Raw genomic sequence first — 20,379 nt, 5'->3', positions numbered from 1 at the left:
CTGATATATGCTGGTGAAAACGCCTTTGGGTGTGGGTCTGAAGTGTGGAATTCCTTAGAAAACATCTTCTGGTCTAAGGTTCTCCATCTCCCCAAAGGTACCGCCATAGTGTGTATTAGATATGAACTTGGATACATATCTATGCAAGCGAGAGTCGCTTGGAACCTCCTAAGCGTTTTCAGGAAATTAAACGCAAAGATCACATTGCCCCAGATGGATATTGTATACAACCTACAGTCCGCCAAGGCTCCTACAATTGCATTCCAATGGAACAAGCTATGCCATGATGTGCTTAGCACGTATGATACTACGATGCAACTGCTGCTTGAAAATCCAGACGCCGCGAAACTAAAGATCTGGAGAAATGACTGGATCCAGACCTGTGATAAACTAGCCAATTCTAGGTCCATGCTTGAAGTGCCGGCCGAGGCAAGAGCATTTGGTTGTGTACCATCGTATTTAGCTTGTTTTCCGGACCAGTGGGCTCGGGCCTCTTACCTCCACTTTAGGTTGAATGTTATGACAACTAAAGAACGCCTCTGCTACTGGTCACAATCCCCGGACTTGGACCTTACTTGTCGTTTCTACTCCACCTCCAAGGAAACTCTTAAACATCTAATCCTAGTGTGCCCCGAGTTTGACACTAAAAGAGTTAACATCTTTAGCCCAATAACAATGAACTTTCAGTTCCTCACCCGAGATGATTGGTGGAGAGCCCTATTTGATGGGTCAAACAGAGCGGTGCTATATGCCCTGGTTTCTTTCCTTCGTGTCATAAAAGATCAGCTACACGATGTCTCGGTGGATCCAATCGCTGGGACGCTCTGAGATCCGTACCCGAGGCCATGATATGGGAAATAGATGTAGAGATGAGGGCTGGCACTGATCTGAGACGAATGTAGAAATTTTGGATTGGCTTGTGTTTGTCTCTTTTTTAAAGGGTTGTAATATAACCCAATAAAAAAAAGGGGTGAAAGAAAGAGGTTTAAGTAGAGACAGATCTCCCAGACAAAACGCCCGGGGAAATTTTGGGGGTCCGGCTGATCAATCTAAAGCCAAGAGAAAGGAGGCAATGGAAGAAAATTGGAAATAGCTGGTGGGACATTTGGCTGCGAAGATTACGTCCACATAGTGTTACGGTCCTTTGGAAGAGGAATACCCGAAATTGGCAAGCTGGAACACCAGGTGATTTTCCCATTTGTCTCAGGGGATCTTAAAGTTGGAAAACACGATATTATATGCCTCCAGGAAACATGGTTACGGCATCTGCCTAGCCTGCATACGGTTCTTCTTAGCCCAGCCCCGAAAGGCCCTAAAGGAAAACCAATGTCATGCCTCCTGATAGCAATACACCATTGGCTTCAATCAGACCTCTTGGAGGAATCATCACCTAACCCATACATCCGGCTACTGGTGGGTAGGGTAACCGTGAGCAAGAAAAGGGGTCAGATAATCTTGATCCTGTTCAACCTATATTGGAATCCTGCATATGTGGATTGTTTAAATTTCACAGACCAGATGGCAGAATTGATTGATACCAAAAGAGCTAAATGGAAAGATCTGTGGTTTATTTTGCGTGGCGATTTAAGAGACTGTTGGTATCCAAGCAGATACAGTTTATCAAGGTTGACTCCCTTATGGCAACGGCTGCAGAAAGAAGGTGATTGAATTGGATAAAATTCCTCAGCCCAAGGGTGAGAATTATCCTGAATGGAAATGCCCAGGGGGATATGCCCGGGAAGATAACCAGAAAGGAAAAGCGAGGGGGTCATATCCTCGATTATATTTGTACCTCGTGGAATATACTTGGGGCAGTGCAAACCCTGACAGTATTAACTATGCCCTCAAGTGATCACAATTTATGGAGTATGACTTGTGGCCCTGTTTACCACCTCAGTAGAGAACCGAATCACAAAGAATTGGGAGTTACTCCTGGATGTAACAGATTGAAAATTCCTGTACAGAACATTGCAAGTTTCATTGAAAAATGGAATTGGGCGATAATCCACTTAAAAACTAACGACCCGGAGCAGAGATTATTAGATTACTCATGTCTGTTCAACTCCTTCGAATCTAAGAAGGGGAGGGAAAATAGACGACAGATGTGTCATCGTCAGGTCTATGATGCAAGGATCAGGGAAACATTTTGAATCGCAAAACCCATGGTTTAAAAAAAGATTACTCGATTAAAGCCAGGTTGTCCATTCAAAAGTTAGACAAAAATATCGAAATTGGCAGAAATGTTATTTAAAATAAACCCTTCTACAGAAAGACGCTGAGGAAATGCTCCGAAAGATCCGAACTTGTAATACGGCTGAAATTTGGGCAACTATTAACCAGTTAGATGCTCCTCAGGAAGCCCTGTTGCTGAACCCCATCTCGGTGACGACATGGATGAACACTTTACCAAGTTCTAAGATTCAGAGCAATGGGTGCCGGCAAAGACTCCATTAAAAACCAAGGAGTGGAAGAACTTAAATATAGATTTTCAATTTGTATATGAGATCATTAAAAAATCCAGCAATTTGAGCCCCTGGGCCCGACGGGATAATGATAATGATGTGTTATTTATATAGCGCCTTAATCCAAAGCACTTTACAGAGCACAAATTTACATACAATATCACCCAACCGAAATTGGTACTCATTTATCGACCTCGGAAGGATGAAAGGCTGAGTTGGCCTTGCCGGGATTGGAACCTGCGACCTGCAGATCACGCTCAGATCGCAGCAGCGAGCGCTCAACCCGCTGAGCTGTCTTACATGAGGTTAAAACAAGACCTAAATCAATGCTCCACCTTTTTTGCTCATTCTATTTGAACATATTGTTAAATCACAAAGGATCCCTATATCATGGAAGTCACCGGTCATCATTCCTACCTATAAGAAGGGAGAAAGTTTGGATCCAAGCAATAACCGCCCAATTATGTTGCTGGACGTTGCCGCAAAGATTTGTGCAGCATTGATCTTGAAGCTAGTGGTGAAGTGTACGGTTACATCTGGCCTCAGGGACGAATGGCAAGCTAGATTTGCAAAAGGGATCAGAACATCTCTCAACATCTTTATTATAATCATTTTGAAGGCCCGTGTACAGAGGAAGAAAGATCAGAAAATCTACATCGCGTTTATAGACCTAACGCAGGCCTTCAATACGGTCTCACGTCTCATGCTATGGAATAAGCTTGAACAATGGGGCTGTCCTAGTGAACTTTTGGCACCAATTCAAGATCTTTAATCAGAGACAACTGGGAGGATGAATGGCTCAGGGTCAGTAACAAGAGAAATTCCAATGAACATTGGGCTAAAGTAAGGCCACCCCCCTGGCACCCGAGCTATTCAACCTGTTTGTATCCGACGTTTACCAGGCATTTGAAGATATTCGATTCTTCCCACTGAAAAAATTGCAAACATGTGGGTCGGACGATTACTATATGCTGATGATATCGTCCTGGTGGACCAAACCTATATAAGTTAAAATGGACTTATAACACATCCTAAAGATATCGAGGATCATGTTTTTCGGTGATGCTTTGGGACATGGACGGAAAAAACTCATGACATGGCACCTGCTGGGTGAGAAAATCCCAGTAGTTAAGTCATTCACCTACGTCCAAGTTTGTCTAAACACAAGAAAATGCGATGCATCAAGATTAGAATCACTGAGAAGAAAAGCAAAGAGTTTAGCAGGATAAGGTAGAATCCTGCTTCGAAGATTCAGCAGATTCTCATTGATCCTCTCGATTTACTTTTATAGGATGAAGGGGATACCTATCTTAACATACGGAGCTTAATTTTCTTTCACTTTTGGGGCCGAGAATTGGCCAAAGATTGAAGGCATCTTCTGGAAGAAAGTGCTTCGCATTCCAAAAAGTACTCCTTTTCAATCAATTTGTATGCAACTGGACCTAACATCATTAAAGGTCATAGTAACATGGAAATCTCTCAAACTCTATAGGAAGTGCATTGAAGAACGCCCAAAGGGAGGTTTTGTGGTACAAAAAAGGCTCTAGAAGGGACAATGAGACCACCCTTTTGGAATGGAAAGTTATCTGCCAAACTATAACTTCAGACCCGGGTGAATCCGAAGATACACTGCTATTCAATCCAGACAAAGTTAAAAAAAAAAAAACCTACATGCGAGTTTGGATTCTTACACAGGATGAAAGACAATGATACAAATCGTATGGGAGACCTTTGCAAGAATCAAGACATTTAAACTCCTTACCAAAGTACCTCCAAATCTTTCCGAACTGCTATCATAGAGAGCAGTTCATGAGATTTTGCTTGAATCTTTTTCCCACCAGAGAAACACTGAGGTTAAGAGAAGTCTTTCCAGGATCTTCATCATGTAGATGTCAAGTGGAATCTATGGCGGAGTAACTAAAGCATTTGGTCATGAATAGTCCTGAAACACAAGACTTGAGAAAGAAACTGATGAAGGAAGTGATAACCAAGTACGGACCCAGGCCTCTGGATGAATGGTGGCAAATATAGGTGCAGGGGAATAGAGTTACAATAACCTTGGCTCTCACCAAATTGATTATCTTAATACTTGAGCGGATTGACGCAATAAATGAATAAGCAGCTTTAAAACCGTTGCAGATGGATATACTATCTGTATGCTATGCAATTTGATTAATTGAATTATGTGGATTTTAATTTGATGTTGGAAATGGCAAAAGGTTTTATTATGTAACCATATAAAGTCAATAAAAAAAAGGGAAGCATCAGAATGAAGTTTAAATACAGCGCCCTGTGCAACACTGTTCAGTGCGCCCCTGTTCCACCGTCCCCAACATTCTGACAGCTCCGGTGGGGTCGGGACAGCTTTAACAACCGCACCAAGCCAGTCGAGTGTTAAACCGCAGCAGCATGGAAGCTAGAACTTAAACATCCGAAGACAAAGACAAGGTCCTTTTGACTCCAGTCAGCTCGCAAAGTCTTGCAAACAGAAGCTTCCTGCTGCCAGGGAAAGAATCGTGCACATTTAGAGTCGTGAACGAACCTACGGCAGGCCGCTCTGATGTTCATTCAAAAGAACAGCATTGAAGTGCAGAGCAGAACAACAGAACTGAGACCCCTGCTGTTCTTGTAAAGTATGTTTAACAGCCACACCTGGTGCAGCATGATACCTTAATAGGCACTGGTCGAGCCAGACTGATAAGTTTACATGACACTGAGCTGGAGCCTCCAGCTCAGTGTCATGTAAACTGGAGGTAAGGCGCCCTTTGCTTGCTGTGCGGGGGGCGCACTTGTGCAGTCGCATCCCCTGAGCGCAGCTTGATCCGGTGCTGCAACCTTTTGTGGACAGTTGTATAAAAAAGACACCAAGTACGAAGATGGTAAGGAGATTATAAAGTGAGAGTGACACGCTTGCATGCATACCTAGTCATTCTCTGAGACCCAATGGCTGAATATTGTTTTATTTCCCCCTTTCCTTCATTCTCATACCTCTCAACTCATGCTTTTGATGGTTGTCGCCCACCTTGCAATCCGCTGATTCACCCGCCAAGCCCTCTACATGCCCATAAACTGCAATGGGCCCTCACCCATCAAAAAGTTCAAACAGGTATTTTCACCCACCGTATGAACACTAAAGGTTCAGAGCTATGCATTATGCCTTTCTTTGGCCCATTACATTCATCTCCTGTCCCAATTGTTGATATTTAGTTTCACAAAGGAATGCTAATAATTGGGGATGGGTCGGGTGGAGTTGGTGAGCCGTCTAAAATCGGAGCAGTACATTCATTGGCTTCATCTTGATGGGCACATCTATACGGGCAGGGCTTCTGTCCTCTGTCACAGTATGTGTGTTGCTGCCGTCTGTTAATTATTGTTTTATTGCTTTAAATACTTTGCTCTCACGAATTAGAGATTTGGCAGGCTCTTGCTGTAGGGCCCCTTTCCAATCTTTGCTGCAGGCTCAAGTGATCACAGAGTGCTACTTACATACTACAAATTACTCAATGATTTACAAGGGCTTAAGACCTCTTCTCCCCAAGCCAGTGACTGGCTCCGCCCCGGCAGGGAGTGAAGAGGCTATCAGCATTGATGGTCTGGGATAGTCACTCCTAGCCTTCTAGGTTTTTGGCAGAGAAATATTCTTTCAAGGCTTGCACAAGAGTGTAGCAGCTTAATACAGTATCAAGTATCAAAAAAAATAATGCATCTTCCCTCTTTATTACAAGATCCTAAAGTAAAAGCATACTGTGGTGCAAACAAAGAAGGGATGAATTCACCACAAAGTCTTTACATTTGTTAGATGCCCTCCTCATTTGATTCCAGACTCTGGGGCTGTGTTAGTTCCTTGTGCCTGTCTGTTCCTTCCATAAGTGGGGCTAGGTGAACTCGTAAAGGGCGTGACTTGATAATCCCAGTCTACTGGAACAATGGATTTCCAAGGATTGACATTAACTAAATATATCCATGGCTCATTACTGCATCACCGAGACCTTTGCTTAAGTGAAAGGCACACAGATACCCACCTCACATTCCAACAGTTGTGATAAACACATTGGGGCCCCTTGATGTTTGATGGAGTTGAACATGATGGTAGGTGTTTGACATTTGCAAGGTGCTAGGTTATTTAGCCTCCCCCAAAAAATCCAATAATGCTCGTCAAGGGGGTACAATGTTCATTCATCACCTGTTTTTTTTTCACAGAGTTTATTGCTGAACATTTTCGGCTGAAAAAAAACGAATCGAAAAATATAGCGGGGCGGGGTTTGGTGGAAGAAAAGAGAATACATAAAAGAGAAATGGGTTTGGGGGGTAAGCCCCCCAAATACAAAAAAGAAATTAAAGGTTTTTTTCAGCAAAAATATTTTGCCAAAAGACTCAGCAAAAAATAATCTGGGGATGAATGAACCTAGAACCCTCAAGGGGAGAAACCACTTTAGGTCTACACAAAGCTTGTGCTTGCCGTCCGACTTCCTCGTCAATACCACAGGAGAGACCCTCAGCAAGATCCCTCCTATCTATAATGGACACTTTTCGCACCTTGCTGGAAGGAAGGAAGGAAAAGAAAGAAAGAAAAGAAAGAAGAAAAGGAAGGAAAAGAAGCCCCAGCTGGGTTAGGGGCTCATTCAGCCTTGTTCGGTGTCGACCTCACTGCCCTCCAACCAGTCCCAGCCTGCAGCCCTTACCTTTTTCCGGCGGCAGGACTTGGTACTGTAGTCAGATCCTCGGCCCCTGCAGGTCTGCGCCCTCAATTCCTCTTCAAGCTGCATGGTCAGCTTCTTGGTTCTTCTCCCCGTTCAGGATGTTGATGTCCATGCAACGGGACGCTGGTACTTCTGGTTGCTCCTTTGCTGGCTTGTTGCCACAGCAGCCTCTGCCTGGTTGGGGTCACCATCTTTGTCAAAGCTGCAGTGTTCCTCGCGGAGCCCTTGTCCTCCGTACACCAAGTCCTTTGCATGGCTCTCTCTCCTTCGTTGGAAGGACCTCCTCTGTGTTTCTGTGTGAGCCAGCATCCCGCTTTCTCAGGTGGATTCTCCTCTGCTTGGCTGACTTCGTACTGGTTTTAAGGCCCTCCCTGGAGTCGAGAAGAGAATTCCATTGGTCACTGGTTTCTCCACGAGGCAGTAACGAGCATAGGTCAGTAACCAAGCCATCCACTTTAAAAGGGGGCCTGTGCATTATTAGCATGTTCAATTCCCATATAAACAACAAACTTTGGGATCTTGGAGTGGAAGGGAGGTGAGAGTGAACCCAGCTTGGGCATTCATTGTCCCCAGACGGGGGTTCACCCCTCAGTGGAATGCCACATACCCTGGCCCCCAAAGAGGGTACTGCATAGTGGGCTTGCCCCTCTAGTCCCAAATGGAGTGGTTCCTCCTTGGCGAGAATGGACAAATTACCTGGATTTGTCACAGAACACATTTTTAATGAACACCCAGTTCTTGGAGCAACACTTCATGATACTATCTGAATTATTTCACCCTGTCTTCAGACAAAGGAGTTGCTTGACCACCCCCAGGGTGTAACTTAATCACAAACTGTCTCTAGTGAATCCATCTTAATATGGGCACACCACTGATTGTATCTTCTGATATTAATATCTGGTTCTGACAATTTGCATCCCCAAACGCACTAGGAGTGTCTCCTAAGCCTATAATTCGTGCAAGAGTCTATCATTACAATCTTGGGTACCCACCTAAACGACAATGTGCACCAGGGCTCGTCAAAATCACTTTTATGTGCTTCCTGCACCATTAATACATAATCATCATTCACTCCTACACTTTTAGTCTTTGTTAAAGACCAGATTTAGCCTTCCCTCCTACCTCATATGGCATTCCATGGCAAAGCGACCACTTTTTCTTCATACTGTGACAAAGCTAATAACCTGGTCTTGCCAAAGAGCACTGCATTTCCTGTACCCTTGTGTCAGTCTGTTCTCTATGCGGCCACAATTGTCTCACACCATGTTGCCTACAACAAATGCTTGCCAGTCCCTTTCCATTTGTTTCAGGACCAATAACGATAACACAAACTAAGTATCACAGTGAACGAGAGCAAGACACCCATCAGTACGGACTGTGCTCCATGAACTACAAGAGACCAAGACCTGCAACGAAACCAGCAACCTTACAAACTTACCTGCTACCATTTTCCCCGAGCTGAGATGGAAAAAGAACACCAGCTGAACATGCAGATTGTTGCAACAAAGCTGCACACCCCTTCCCGGAGTCGACACACTGTCACCGGCGTTCAATCCCCTAGACCACCAGGTACTAAAAATGGGGACACCGGTCCCACTAATCATGGAACTAACCTTTGAGGCAGAAAGAACAAAGCCCCCCCAACACACATTTGAACATTCAGCCTTTCTAGCTGCCATTGTCGTTTACCAGCAGACCTGTGTGGCAAACGCGGGTGGGACTTAACCACCTATAAATTGTAACATACAACACAGCCCCTGTGGGGAAGTAGGAGACAGTTTGGCCAGGGGCAGAGAATCACCCCAGATAGTGGAAGGGAAATGAAGGGGTGTTGGGTGAGATCAGCACAGGTGGAGGTTATGCACCAAGAGATCAACAGGATGATGATGATAGGTTATTTATAACACGCATAATAACCAGAGGTTAGTAAGCGCAGACCCGGGGATCGCACATGTGGTGCACCGTGTCACTTTGCTTCCAAGGCGAGCACGTTGCCCCTGAGCTATCCTCCTGAGGATGAAGGAGCAGCGAACTGTGGAGGTGAATTCTGGAAAATGTTAGGCGATGGGTTGGGAGTGTAAGTGGTACTGCAGTGTGAGTGTGGGATAGTGTGGCAAGTGAGCTTAAGCTCTATAGATCAAGGACTGACTGAAGAGTATGGTACTGAGTGGAAGGCGGGTGACTGAGCAGTAACAGTGGGGAGAAGAGGTTAGTAGTAGGGGCAATGGGGAGGAGAAGTAAGTGGTGTGGAGGCGGAAATACTGGTGCGGAGAAGGGAGCAGTAGTATTCAAGTGAAGGAAGTAATAACATCAAAGGGTAGAGGCAAAGGCCAGAGTGAGTGAGAATTGTGAGGGACAGAAAGAGTGGTGAGGAGAAGCAAGTAGAGAAGGGAAAACTTGGGTCGAAGGAGCAAAGAAGACAAAAGAGTACTGCAAGAGAAAAGCGTGAGCATGAAATTGGACAGATTTAAAATCGAGCAAGTTATCTGCAAGGCATATTTCCCACACTCCCTTTAGACCATCATCAACTGAATAGACATGGGATCGTTTTAGGATGTCCTGAGGGAGGTTAGCTAGAGAGTGGACTGCGCCTTTAGGTACTCCCATCCAGTGTAAGTCATATCTTAGACAGTAGAGGTCAACAATCCCTATCCACTAAGCCGAGGCAGGTGCGCATGAGTTCGAGAGGAGGTGCTTTTTAAGATCAGAGAAAGCCGGCTATGTGGCCCACTGAGAATTAATAAAACATCTTTAAACTGTCTCTGAGGCTTGGAGTAAATTGTGTGCCATCTGTGACCAAATGAGAACACAATTTATTAAGCGATGGAGACTGTTTGTGATTAGGAAGATATTCAGAACTGCTGCATCTGAAACAATTTCCATTATGAATCTGTCTCATCTCAAACATGCTTTCACTGAAGTTCTTCCTCGTATTATTCATGAGAACATAACACAAACAGTCTGTGTTTTCATTTTTCATTGCCTTAATGTTAACTTGTGGAGCCTCTATGCTACTGACATTTTCTTTAGGCGTTGTCAAATCAATATTGGCTCCAGTCCATAGTTTACCAACTTTCTTGCTGGAGGTGTGCATAGGAATCTGGTCCTACAATGCACAGTTATATGCTTTGTCACTTAGACACAAGCATCCTAAATACACCTACATAGTAATCCATCATTTTTCTTGGTTTTTGTCTTAGTGACTAGAAATGAACCCTCTCTAGTAGGTTTGTCACTTAGCCTTTCCTCCTGTCCTATTTGCCCTTCATAAGGGTTTTTTACTGTCTTCCTGAATTGTACATGCACCGCCTGTACTTCAATGCAGGTTTTGAGTGCTACATATTTTCCACAGGACTGAAGAGATCAGCATCTTGCATGTCTAAAAAGGCAACCAAGGCCCTCTTCATGTTGGCGATCCCTGGGCTTGCCCAGAATTCTGGAGACGGCACAGTCCTAATAGATGTGATACACTAGAGTTGGACGTCTACAACTTGTCCATCCTCCATTTCTTGGGTTACTCATGTGGAGAATAGAGATGCAAATGCCACAAAAACACTAACAACCCCATGAGGCAGGTGGGGATACTATGTTGTCCAAGGAAGCATCAGCAATACAATGCTGAAAAATGGTGAAAATGTGGCTCACAGGAATAATAATTTTATTGCCTTATCTTTCTCATCTTGCGGTCAAGCCTCTTGCTTCGGGAGTAAGTAATAATAAAGCAATAATACCTGAGATGGTGGGCCAGATTGCTCTGCCTTAGCAATGGGCCTTGGTGCCGCTAACACCCATCCGGCATGCCAGCGAGGATATTATTGCTATTAGAATCCCTGGGTTTTTTTATCCTGGCTGCTGATAGCAATGTATTAGTTTAAACGAAAATAAAATTCAAATACCAAAAGGCAACTATGTGCATGGAAAAGTTATGATAGGCAATATGAGTAATGTATTACCGAAAAAAAAGGACAAATTAAATCTTTCTGAAAGTACAGCTAACGTGTGTTTCAACCAAAAACAGATATTTTTCCAAGGCTGTGATATAGATGCTTCAGTAGACCGTTTAAAAACAGATATACAAAGAGCGAGTCCCAAAAGGAGGAGATTGGAGTACTAATGGATATGCAATGACATAATATAATCAGATCTGATACATATAAAAAGCACAAATGCAGCAGACGTGTTTATTTCTTTGGATATTTCATGCAATAGCATTCAGCATCTAATGTAAACAGAGAAGTGGAGAAAAGATAAGGGGGGGGGGAATCGACGCACCATTAAGAGCATTTATGATACAAAGAAATGGTATGGTCCACCCAATGTGGATCCACCTGTGTCCTAACAAGGCCTCCAGATAAGGTTTGTACCAGGCTTTTTTTAGTGCATGAAAATCTTGTATATACAACAACTTTATTATTTTCCTGTGTACCTTTACCCACACGTTTAGAGAAGAGGGTAGTGTAAAGGTCAGGTTACTTGACAGAAACCAGAATGCTTCTTATGATTTTTATCTACATGGATGTAATTCGAAGCCATGGACAAAACTCTAATTGAATATATTTCTCTGAAGCCTTTCAAAAAAATAAACTGCACACTAAGATAAAAGGAATGGTTTCTTTCCATTCAGCTTCTGTTGTGTTGTATGCAGATGCTCATGGAGCAAACAGAAGCACTGTGCATATTTTCCTAGCACTTTAGGGTTGGATAATTAATAAGATGGAAAACTAAGTTGCAATTGAGAATTAATCTTTGGTTACAAATGATGCGTCCCCCCACCCCCCAGTGAAAGCAAGTATTGCGCAATTATATTTTTCAGCGTACCTGTGCTGTGTGCATAATCATGCAGGGGCAGATCATTTTTACGCTAATAATTTAATTTACAGTCCAATTATAAAAACAGTGTGTAAAATGATTAGTATAGTTTACATCTATTCAACCTTGCAGTCAATGGAGTACATTACCATAAATGGTCAGTGGAAGCAGAGTCACGGCTCAAGGGTGATTGGCACTACACCAATCACAGGTGTTATAGCCTCTCAAATCTTCAAGAGTACAATGGTTAATTCCCCTCACTAACATGAGAGGGGGGTTTAGATCCTATTAAAAGACAAGGAGGCGAGTATTATGCATCAATTCTTTACTTCTGACACCACAGCAGCAAAGAAAAAACTTTACAAACAAGTTTGTTCAACTGAAGCAGTACCTAAAGAAAACCAAGGGAAGAATCTCCAATCCAAAAACGGAGGCCAGGTCATGCCCTGTAGGTAACCAATGGACAGAGACCCGCCCCCATATAATTCCTTTCCTCAAATCCCAACTCCTCTTCTGCAGATGCATCACACCAAACGCCAACCCTGAAGATTAGACGTTGAAGCGCAGAGACACAATCCATGACCAATCCTGAGGGTCTCAAACCCTGCGGCATCTCGGAATGGTAAAGGCATCCTTTTGCTGGATCACCTCACCCCGAAGCTGTATGCAAAACAAAAGACAAAGGGAGGGTGGGATAATACTCGCCTCCTTGTCTTTAATACAATCTAAACCCTCTCTCACGTTAGTGTGGGGCATTTACCATTCTGTCAAGACAGGGGGCTTCATACTATGCAAGTTTAAAGCCCTTATATCACATTCATTGCAACATGATCAATGCATTTGTGGTAAAATGTTTTGAACGTTGATTCCCTGGAAAATTTGTTCCAGGCTACCCCCCAGGAAAGCGGCTTTAGAGGCCATGGCGCCCCTAATCGAATGGGAACCGAAAGAGAAGTGTCAACCCCCACTTCTTTTATAACCCACTTAATCCATCTAGCTAACATGGCAGGAGACACTGGTTTGTGGGGTTTTCTATAAGAAATGAGCATCTGAGAGGTATTAGGAGGCCGAAGCCCCTCTGTCTTCAACTCAAAACATTTTAAGCATTGTATCACACAGTTTAGATCCTCTGGAAAAGCCGGGTCCGAAATTGAGGAAATCAAACACTTAGTTCTCCTGGAAATAAAGAAAGAGATCCCTTGCAGGATGAACACCTTGTTAGCCACATCCAATGCCCTAATATCAGAATCCTCTTAATGGAAATAAGGCATAACAACATGGCTAGTTTGGAGAAAAGTAGCTGAAAAGGCAAATCCTAATTAGAAGGCCAAGAGAGAAACAAATCCAGCACCAGATTAACATCCCATAAAATAGAATACTTAGCCTTTGGACGGAACCTTGATGCAAATTGATTTGAGGGCCTTGCGCACCAACAAGTGTCTACCCACTGGTTCCTCTTTTACCAACACATGTCCAGCTGAAATGGCTGATCTTAACCCATTGATGGTTCTGTATGCCTTGCCCTCCTTAAATAACTCTGCTAACAAATTAACCACATCTACTCGAGGGACAGAAACAGGATCGAAGTGCTGAGCCACACACCAGCTAACCTAGCGGTTCCATGCTGAAGAGTAACCTGACTTGGTAGAGGTTGCCCAGGAATCCTTGATAACTGAGTCCTGCGAAAGTTCCTTGAAGCACCAGGAAGTGCTGAAATCTTCCAAACCATAAAGGAGAGATGCCCCTGGAGGACCAGCTCGTGAGGGAGACCCTGACGGGTCTGTCAGGAGTCGCGGGTGGAGAGGGAATAGACAAGGAATATCCACTGCCAATTCCAACAGGGCTAGAAACCACACCTGGGAGGGCCAAAAGGGAGTTACCAACACCAGCGTAGCCACTTGTCTGTGCACTTGTACTACGACCCTGTCTATCATGGCAAAGGGGGGAAAGGCATAGGAAAGGGGAACCAACCAGTCCTGGAGGACAGCTTTGGTTCCTAACTACTGGGATCTGGTCTCCAACTGTAGACTCGGGGAACATGACAGTTCAATCTCGAGGCAAAGAGATCCACTTTAATCTGACCCCAGAGGGACAGTATTTAGGCAAATAGAGCTTTGTCCAACATCCAGTCGCTTTTGTCTTGGAGATGTCTGGAATTCCAATTTGTAACAGCGTTGTTGACTTCTGGAAGACACTGCTTTCAACAAAATGCCCCGCTCCAGGTAAAAATGTCAGAACTCCCTCGATCTGCTAGGGCCTTGGACCGAGCTCCCCCCGAGATGGTTTATGTATCGAACTGCTGAAATTTTGTTCAATTCGAAGAAGGAAACAGAAATTCCCCTGATCCTTGAGAATACTCTTGACTGCAAAGGAGCATGCTAACAACTCCAGACAGTTGATATGCAGCCTCTTCTCTAAAGTGGACCACTTTCTGCCTGCCGTGGACACCTGCCGTATCCTGGCACCCCATCCCGCTCTGCTAGCATCTGACTCCAGAATGATACCTGGAGAGGGACCAAAAATCGCTCTGCCATTCCAGGCATCCATGTGCCCGAGCCACCAAAGTACCACCAACCTGGCCTCAGGAGACAGAACCACTAACAGAGTAAGACACTTCTGTGAAGATGTGTGGCCTTGTGGCATTGCAATGCCCTGTAATGGAGGGAGGGCAGAAAAATGGCTTGAATGGAGGCTGACAACATCCCCACTCCCCTGGCCAGCTGTCTGAGGGAGAACCTCCCTCTCTTGAGGAGGAGACTGATTTCCTTCTGTATTTTGGAGAGCCTGCGGTCTGGAAGGAGAAGCATGCAACGCTTGAAATCTATATTGAAGCCTAGAATTCAGATATATTGCATAGGCTGGCATATGGACTTCTTTGCATTTATAACAAAGCCTAACACTTGTAACAGAGAAACTGTTAAACCCAGAAGAGTCTGAAGAATCTGAAAACTCTTAGCTATAAGAAGCATGTTCTCTAGGTAAATTTTTATACAAATCCCTTTGGACCTGCGGTGAGCCATCACCGGCTTCATTAGCTCGGTGAAGCACCAGAGGGCTGACGAAAGGCAATACTGAAGGGAAGCAAAATGTCAAGTGCGAAACCCCCATTGAACTGTAGAAATTCCTGATGGGGAAGAAAAACTGGGATTACCCAGTACGCTTCCTTGAGGTCCATCTGGACCATCCAATCTGCTGGCAGAAGGGTGTCCCTGAGGAGGAAAATTCCCTGCAACTAGAAGTGATGATACACTACAAGTGAGTTGAGGCCTCGCAAGTTTATGACTTGGTGAAAACCCTCCACGGGCTTCAGACTATAAATAGTGCTCAGGAACTGGGAGGCCCTGAAGGAAGCCAGGACAACTGCCCCCTTGAAAATTAGGTCCCTGACCTCTGCATCTATACATTTCTGCTTGTCCTTGTTGAACACAAGGGAAAGGGGCAAGGAGAGTTGACAAATGGGAGAATAGAACTATTTGAAACCCCCTCACCGTATGCAACACCCAGGGATCTGAGGCGAGTGCCTCCCATTGAGGAAAGAACCTGGTCAACCTGCCCCCTAAACTTTTGTGGGAAGAAACATTTAAACATGTGGCATTACCTGGGGCTGCTCTCACTCTACCAGCATCTCTGCCGGTACGTCCTCTCCAGTGGAACTCCCTCTGGGGGGGTAGAAATCCGCTTGGGCTCCTTGAGCAGAGGAGGAATTGGGTGCACCTCTTGATGCATATTGTAGAGCCCTGAGAAAAACGGCCAGAGGAGTGGGCTCTACCATTTCTCAAACCCTGTCAAAAATGTTGGGGGCAAAAACCTTTATATTGACCTGAGCTTTATCCAAGGCAGTTGAAGTGTGTGCATAGGCAGACAGATCTTTGATGAACCAATCAACAAAAAAATTACCTTGGGCCCGATTCCCCTTCAGCCATATCTGCTAACTTGGAGTCTAGGCGCATAAGGAGAGACTTGCACCGTTCCCTAGAAATGGCGGCGTGGGCGTTGAAGAGCAGGCAAACCGTTCTCTGTATCCAGCCCTAAAGGGTTTGCACATCAACAGGGGAATTGGAAAGTGCTGCCTCGTCTGTCAATTCCAAAATCTGCGTCATATGCCCCAAACCATGCAACAACTTGTTCTGGCAGCTCCTCCAGACTTTATCCACCCCCTTCTTGGGGTCTGTCAACATCTGGGATAGAAAAGAGACGATAGACTGGTCAATGTCTGGGGTACAGGCCACTTGTCTGGGAACACAGGTCTGGGATACTCGGAGCGTAACTTATTCCTGCCCTTTTTTGGGTAGGGGCGTCTAACCCAATGGTTCAAAAAGGCAGACACAGGATCCGAGGGGTGCCACTCTGCTGACCTTGGATGCTGTATAAGGGATGGGTCGAAGAACGGAACACCACTAAAATCCAATAATGGCCCTTGGGCTGGAACAACAGGGTCTCCCTTTCTCTTAAGCCTTTTAGGAGGAGAGTCTGAATCCTCTGAACTGTCCTCAGAGGATATGGCGGCTAAAGGTTTACATTTGCGGAAAGCTTTGAGTTACTTGGCCAAGCGGGAACTGATGAGACACCTCTTACGCTTTTGACCTCTCACAGGGGTGGGGGGCTGACATGGGGAGCTAGACGGACTGAGTTGTTATTCCAAATTCTATAGATTTTCATGCACACTTACGGGGAACATGTACAGGAATCTCAGAACCCTCCTCCGAAGGGTGATAATCAGAAACCTTATTAATAAGCCTATCAAAGGCTGAGGCCAATGTAGAATTGAGATCCTTAAGGGTACAGTCTAAGGAAGTCTGAATCACCTGAGCCACAGATGACAGGGTAGTAAGGGATGGTTCCCCTGAAGGCCTAACTGTATCCTCCCCCAACCTCTCCCTTTTTGTTGGAATGTCTAACCTGTGCACTGGCATCCGCTGAAGAGGGACCCTCAATTAGCCATGAAAGACCAAGCACACAAATATGGGAAAGGATAAAAAATAACAGAAATTAAATGAGAGAAAAAATAAGTATTGAAATATATTGAAATCCAGGCATGGGTTAACAAAATGTGAACCACGGCCCAAACACAGCAGTGTTGCTGTAGGAGTAACACTGAGCAGGCAACATATGGGAGCTGCTCACCCCAGCAGGGCATACCAATAAAGCAGCACGTGAGGAAAACACCTTGCAAGACAAACAGGCAAAGTCTGAAGCCGAGCAGGCCGAAGGCACGTGTTCTGCGTGGGCGGCAGCCGACGCTGGAAAGCTTCCCTGAGGTGAGGGATGGCTCCACCTCCTATGCACACTAACGGACTTACACGCGTCGGAGCTGAACAGCAAGCGTCCCCGTCCGGAGGCGGAACTCATGCCCTGTGTGCGACCGCTTCTCCTGAGGAATAAATAATATGGCGGTCGCACACGAACAAAGGGAAATACTTTATAATCAAATATAAAAATAAGCCTAGTTACAGGATAAGGAAATGGCCTCTGAAGAAAAGGCAACCATAAAAGTAACCGAGTCACTTGCAATATCAATAACTCTCAATACAAAGTGCTACAAAGTAACCAAAGCACTGGCAAAACTACTGACTCGCAATCAAGTACACAACTAGAAGGAGTGATTTAACTTGTGGTGTTGGCAGCAAAGAAAGAGGAGTTGGATTTGAGGAAAGGACTTACATGAGGCGGGTCTCTGTACATTGGTTACCTGCAGAGCATGACCTGCCCTCCATGTTGGATTGGGGATTCTTCCCTTGGTTTACTTTAGTACTGTTTCAGATGAGCAAACTGTAAAGTTTTTGCTGCTGCTGTGGCATCAAAAGTAAAGAATTAATGCATAATATAAAACCTTCTGTCTTGACATATCGTTCAAACATAAAAAAGCCTGACTCTCCAGGAAGTTCAAGCACTGTTTAAAAAGAAATGAAAGTTGCATTTGTAATTGTAATAGAAACTCAGCAAAACTAGTCCGCTATAACTCAGATAGGCATTTAACTTTATGGTTTATCCAACATCTACGCACTGTTCATTATACTTAAATCGATACTCAGTTTACCAAAATCTGAAGGATGTTAACCGATAAGATAGCTTGAGCGCTCGTTGCTGTGATCTGTAGGTTGCAGATTCGAATTCCGGCAAGATCAACTCAGCCTTTCATCCTTTCGATGCCAATAAAGGATTGTCAACTTCGGTTTGGTGATAATTTTGATAAATATGTTCTATGTACAGTACTTCGCAAAAAAACACTATATAAATAACCATTTGACCATGACATTAAGTGTGGAATTTAGCATGGAGTCCTTGCCTCTCTGCACTATTGTAACATTGGCATACCACTAGGTAGTAATAGCTCCAGCAAATGAGGACTTTCATTAAACATCAAAAGACAATTCTGCCATCGAAACCTCAAAACACACAATACAATGCATGCTTGCTTTACTATGTAATTGACTAGGTTTTGTTTTCAACAAATATATACAGGCGATCAAATGGCCAGACCTTAGAAAAATAATAAAAGGTGTATTCTGTCACAATGGAAAAAGCTGCTGCGCAATAATTATTTCCATGCAGTTTTTGCACACGTCGGCTGGGTGTCGCATACATTTTACTCTCGTGCAAAAGGAGAAAAGTCATTTTTACTCGCTTGAAATCACATTTGCACTCAAAGTTTAAAAATAGGGAGTAAAATATTCCCTCCTCAAAAGCTTATCTGGACCACTGGTCCTAACGTGTGCTTTATGTATGATGTTGGCATGCACAACAAACGTAAACGGTTACCAAATGTGCATTGCCAACATGAATATAAAGGCTTAAACCAAGAGCCCATATTGAATAAGGTGAGTAAGCCCTTAGCCATGAAGGTGTCAGAGAAAGCAAACGGTGGAAACAATGCATGCATCTAACAAATGGTATCAATCTAGAATATGAAAAACGATCCTGATTTAAGTAGAAAGGAATCGGAGGTGCAGAAAATAGGTACAATAAGGACGCAGCCTTCGTAGGTGGCCTGTGGGGTCCAACTAATCAGATGGGTCCCGTTACAGACTTTAGGAGTACCCAATGTACGTGACGAGGTTCGCTCCAGAAAGAAACGAACAAAAGCAATTGTAATCCTCAATAACGTGCAGAAAAAATGATTGGCACATGCACTGGTGTTTTATTTAACAGGGCATTACCAGGTCTGATAACATGGAGGACCGTTGAATATTGGCTTAGATACCTTGCCGTATGTTTGAAGGCAGTTTGTATTCTGTGTGTAGAACAACATAGGTCACGCTTAAAAGAGATCATTAAAATAACTGGTGTGTATGGAGCCAATTGGTCCCAGACATATTATCACCGCTTAATTGGTCCAGACGGTGAAACGACATCTGGTTTGACTATTGTATTTCGATGCGTATGGTGGTTGTTAAACCCCATGAAGGAGAAAAGGGCAACATGCACTAATTTGAGATGTATTCCCCACGAATGGGGGCCAAGCATGCTGGTAATGCGGTCCTTACCAGAGCATCACCGCAGCGGGAGCACGAAGATGCAGCCTCTCTGCAAGCGCAGATTCAGCATATCGAGTTGAAGTACGCCAAGCTGCATATGATTACGAATACGGTGTCACATGATCCGAGTAACGTGTCACGTGACACAATGAAGGATCATGTACGCTAAAGCTGGATATAATTACGAGTGCAGCGGCGTCACATGCTCCGAGTAATGAGTCACGTGACACATTAAAGGCTTAGCACAGAGCGTACAATCCTATCCAAATAGAACGAGAGCCTGGGATACACTGACGGCCGTGTTCGAAAATGAATGTAAAGTGCTGAGATAGGTAAAGTACAGCTTCCTGCCGTGTTCGAAAATGAATGTAAAGTGCTGAGATAGGTAAAGTACAGCTTCCTACTGTGCTTTAACGAATAAGAGGTCACTTGAATGTGGTGAGCAACACATTCTATATTGACATAATATGTGAGTGAACGCTAACATAGTGTTGTAGGTTCTTCCCTGCCCCAAGGTACTACGCAGGACACGTGCGTACGTTAATTGTGCTTTATTGAACAGTACACAAAGGTGTAGTACTTGAGAGACACCACGAGACATTCAGTTTATGTCCAACTGCCATCCAGTGGTTGAAGTGTACGAAAAGAAGTAGTGGAACTATGTTCCCTGTGGGTCTTCCCCCCACTCCCCACAAACCCCATTGCTGCGCCCCCTCCAACACACAACCCAAACCCCCAAACAAACACCCTGCTATTTATGGGAATGTTCAGTGCAGTGCACTGAAGTGCACGCTTCAACTTCTTCCTACACCATAGCTCTCAACCATTTGTCTTGCAAAGGCGGGTGAAATCACCCGATTTTGTTTCTGGCGGGTGAGACGCCCATTGGAATGAATGGGCGTTCAGGAGGCTTGGCGGGTGAGTCAGCCCTTT

General features: G+C 44.4%; 1 protein-coding gene and 1 long non-coding RNA gene across 3 annotated transcripts in view; one reads left to right on the top strand and one right to left on the bottom strand.

The window, feature by feature from the left end:
* TBC1D7 (TBC1 domain family member 7) overlaps positions 1 to 19,598 on the bottom strand; it is a 474,622-nt gene extending 455,024 nt beyond the window's left edge. The window contains exon 1 of one of the 2 annotated variants that reach the window (XM_069620493.1): positions 19,456 to 19,598. Coding sequence is in view for 1 of the 2 variants with exons in the window: in XM_069620492.1 (XP_069476593.1) it covers positions 19,456 to 19,463 (8 nt within the window). In the remaining variant the exon portion in view is untranslated. The remainder of the gene's footprint in view (positions 1 to 19,455) is intronic. The other variant, XM_069620492.1, reaches the window with a different exon arrangement.
* Positions 19,599 to 19,682: 84 nt separating this feature from the next.
* LOC138497187 (uncharacterized) overlaps positions 19,683 to 20,379 on the top strand; it is a 319,265-nt gene continuing 318,568 nt past the window's right edge. The window contains exon 1 of the long non-coding RNA XR_011278532.1: positions 19,683 to 19,778. This is a non-coding gene — a long non-coding RNA (uncharacterized lncRNA). The remainder of the gene's footprint in view (positions 19,779 to 20,379) is intronic.

Source organism: Ambystoma mexicanum, chromosome 5q, assembly GCF_040938575.1.
Source record: "Ambystoma mexicanum isolate Mex_15411 chromosome 5q, UKY_AmexF1_1, whole genome shotgun sequence".
NCBI lineage: Eukaryota > Metazoa > Chordata > Amphibia > Caudata > Ambystomatidae > Ambystoma > Ambystoma mexicanum.
This window is presented reverse-complemented; position numbering and strand designations above follow the sequence as displayed.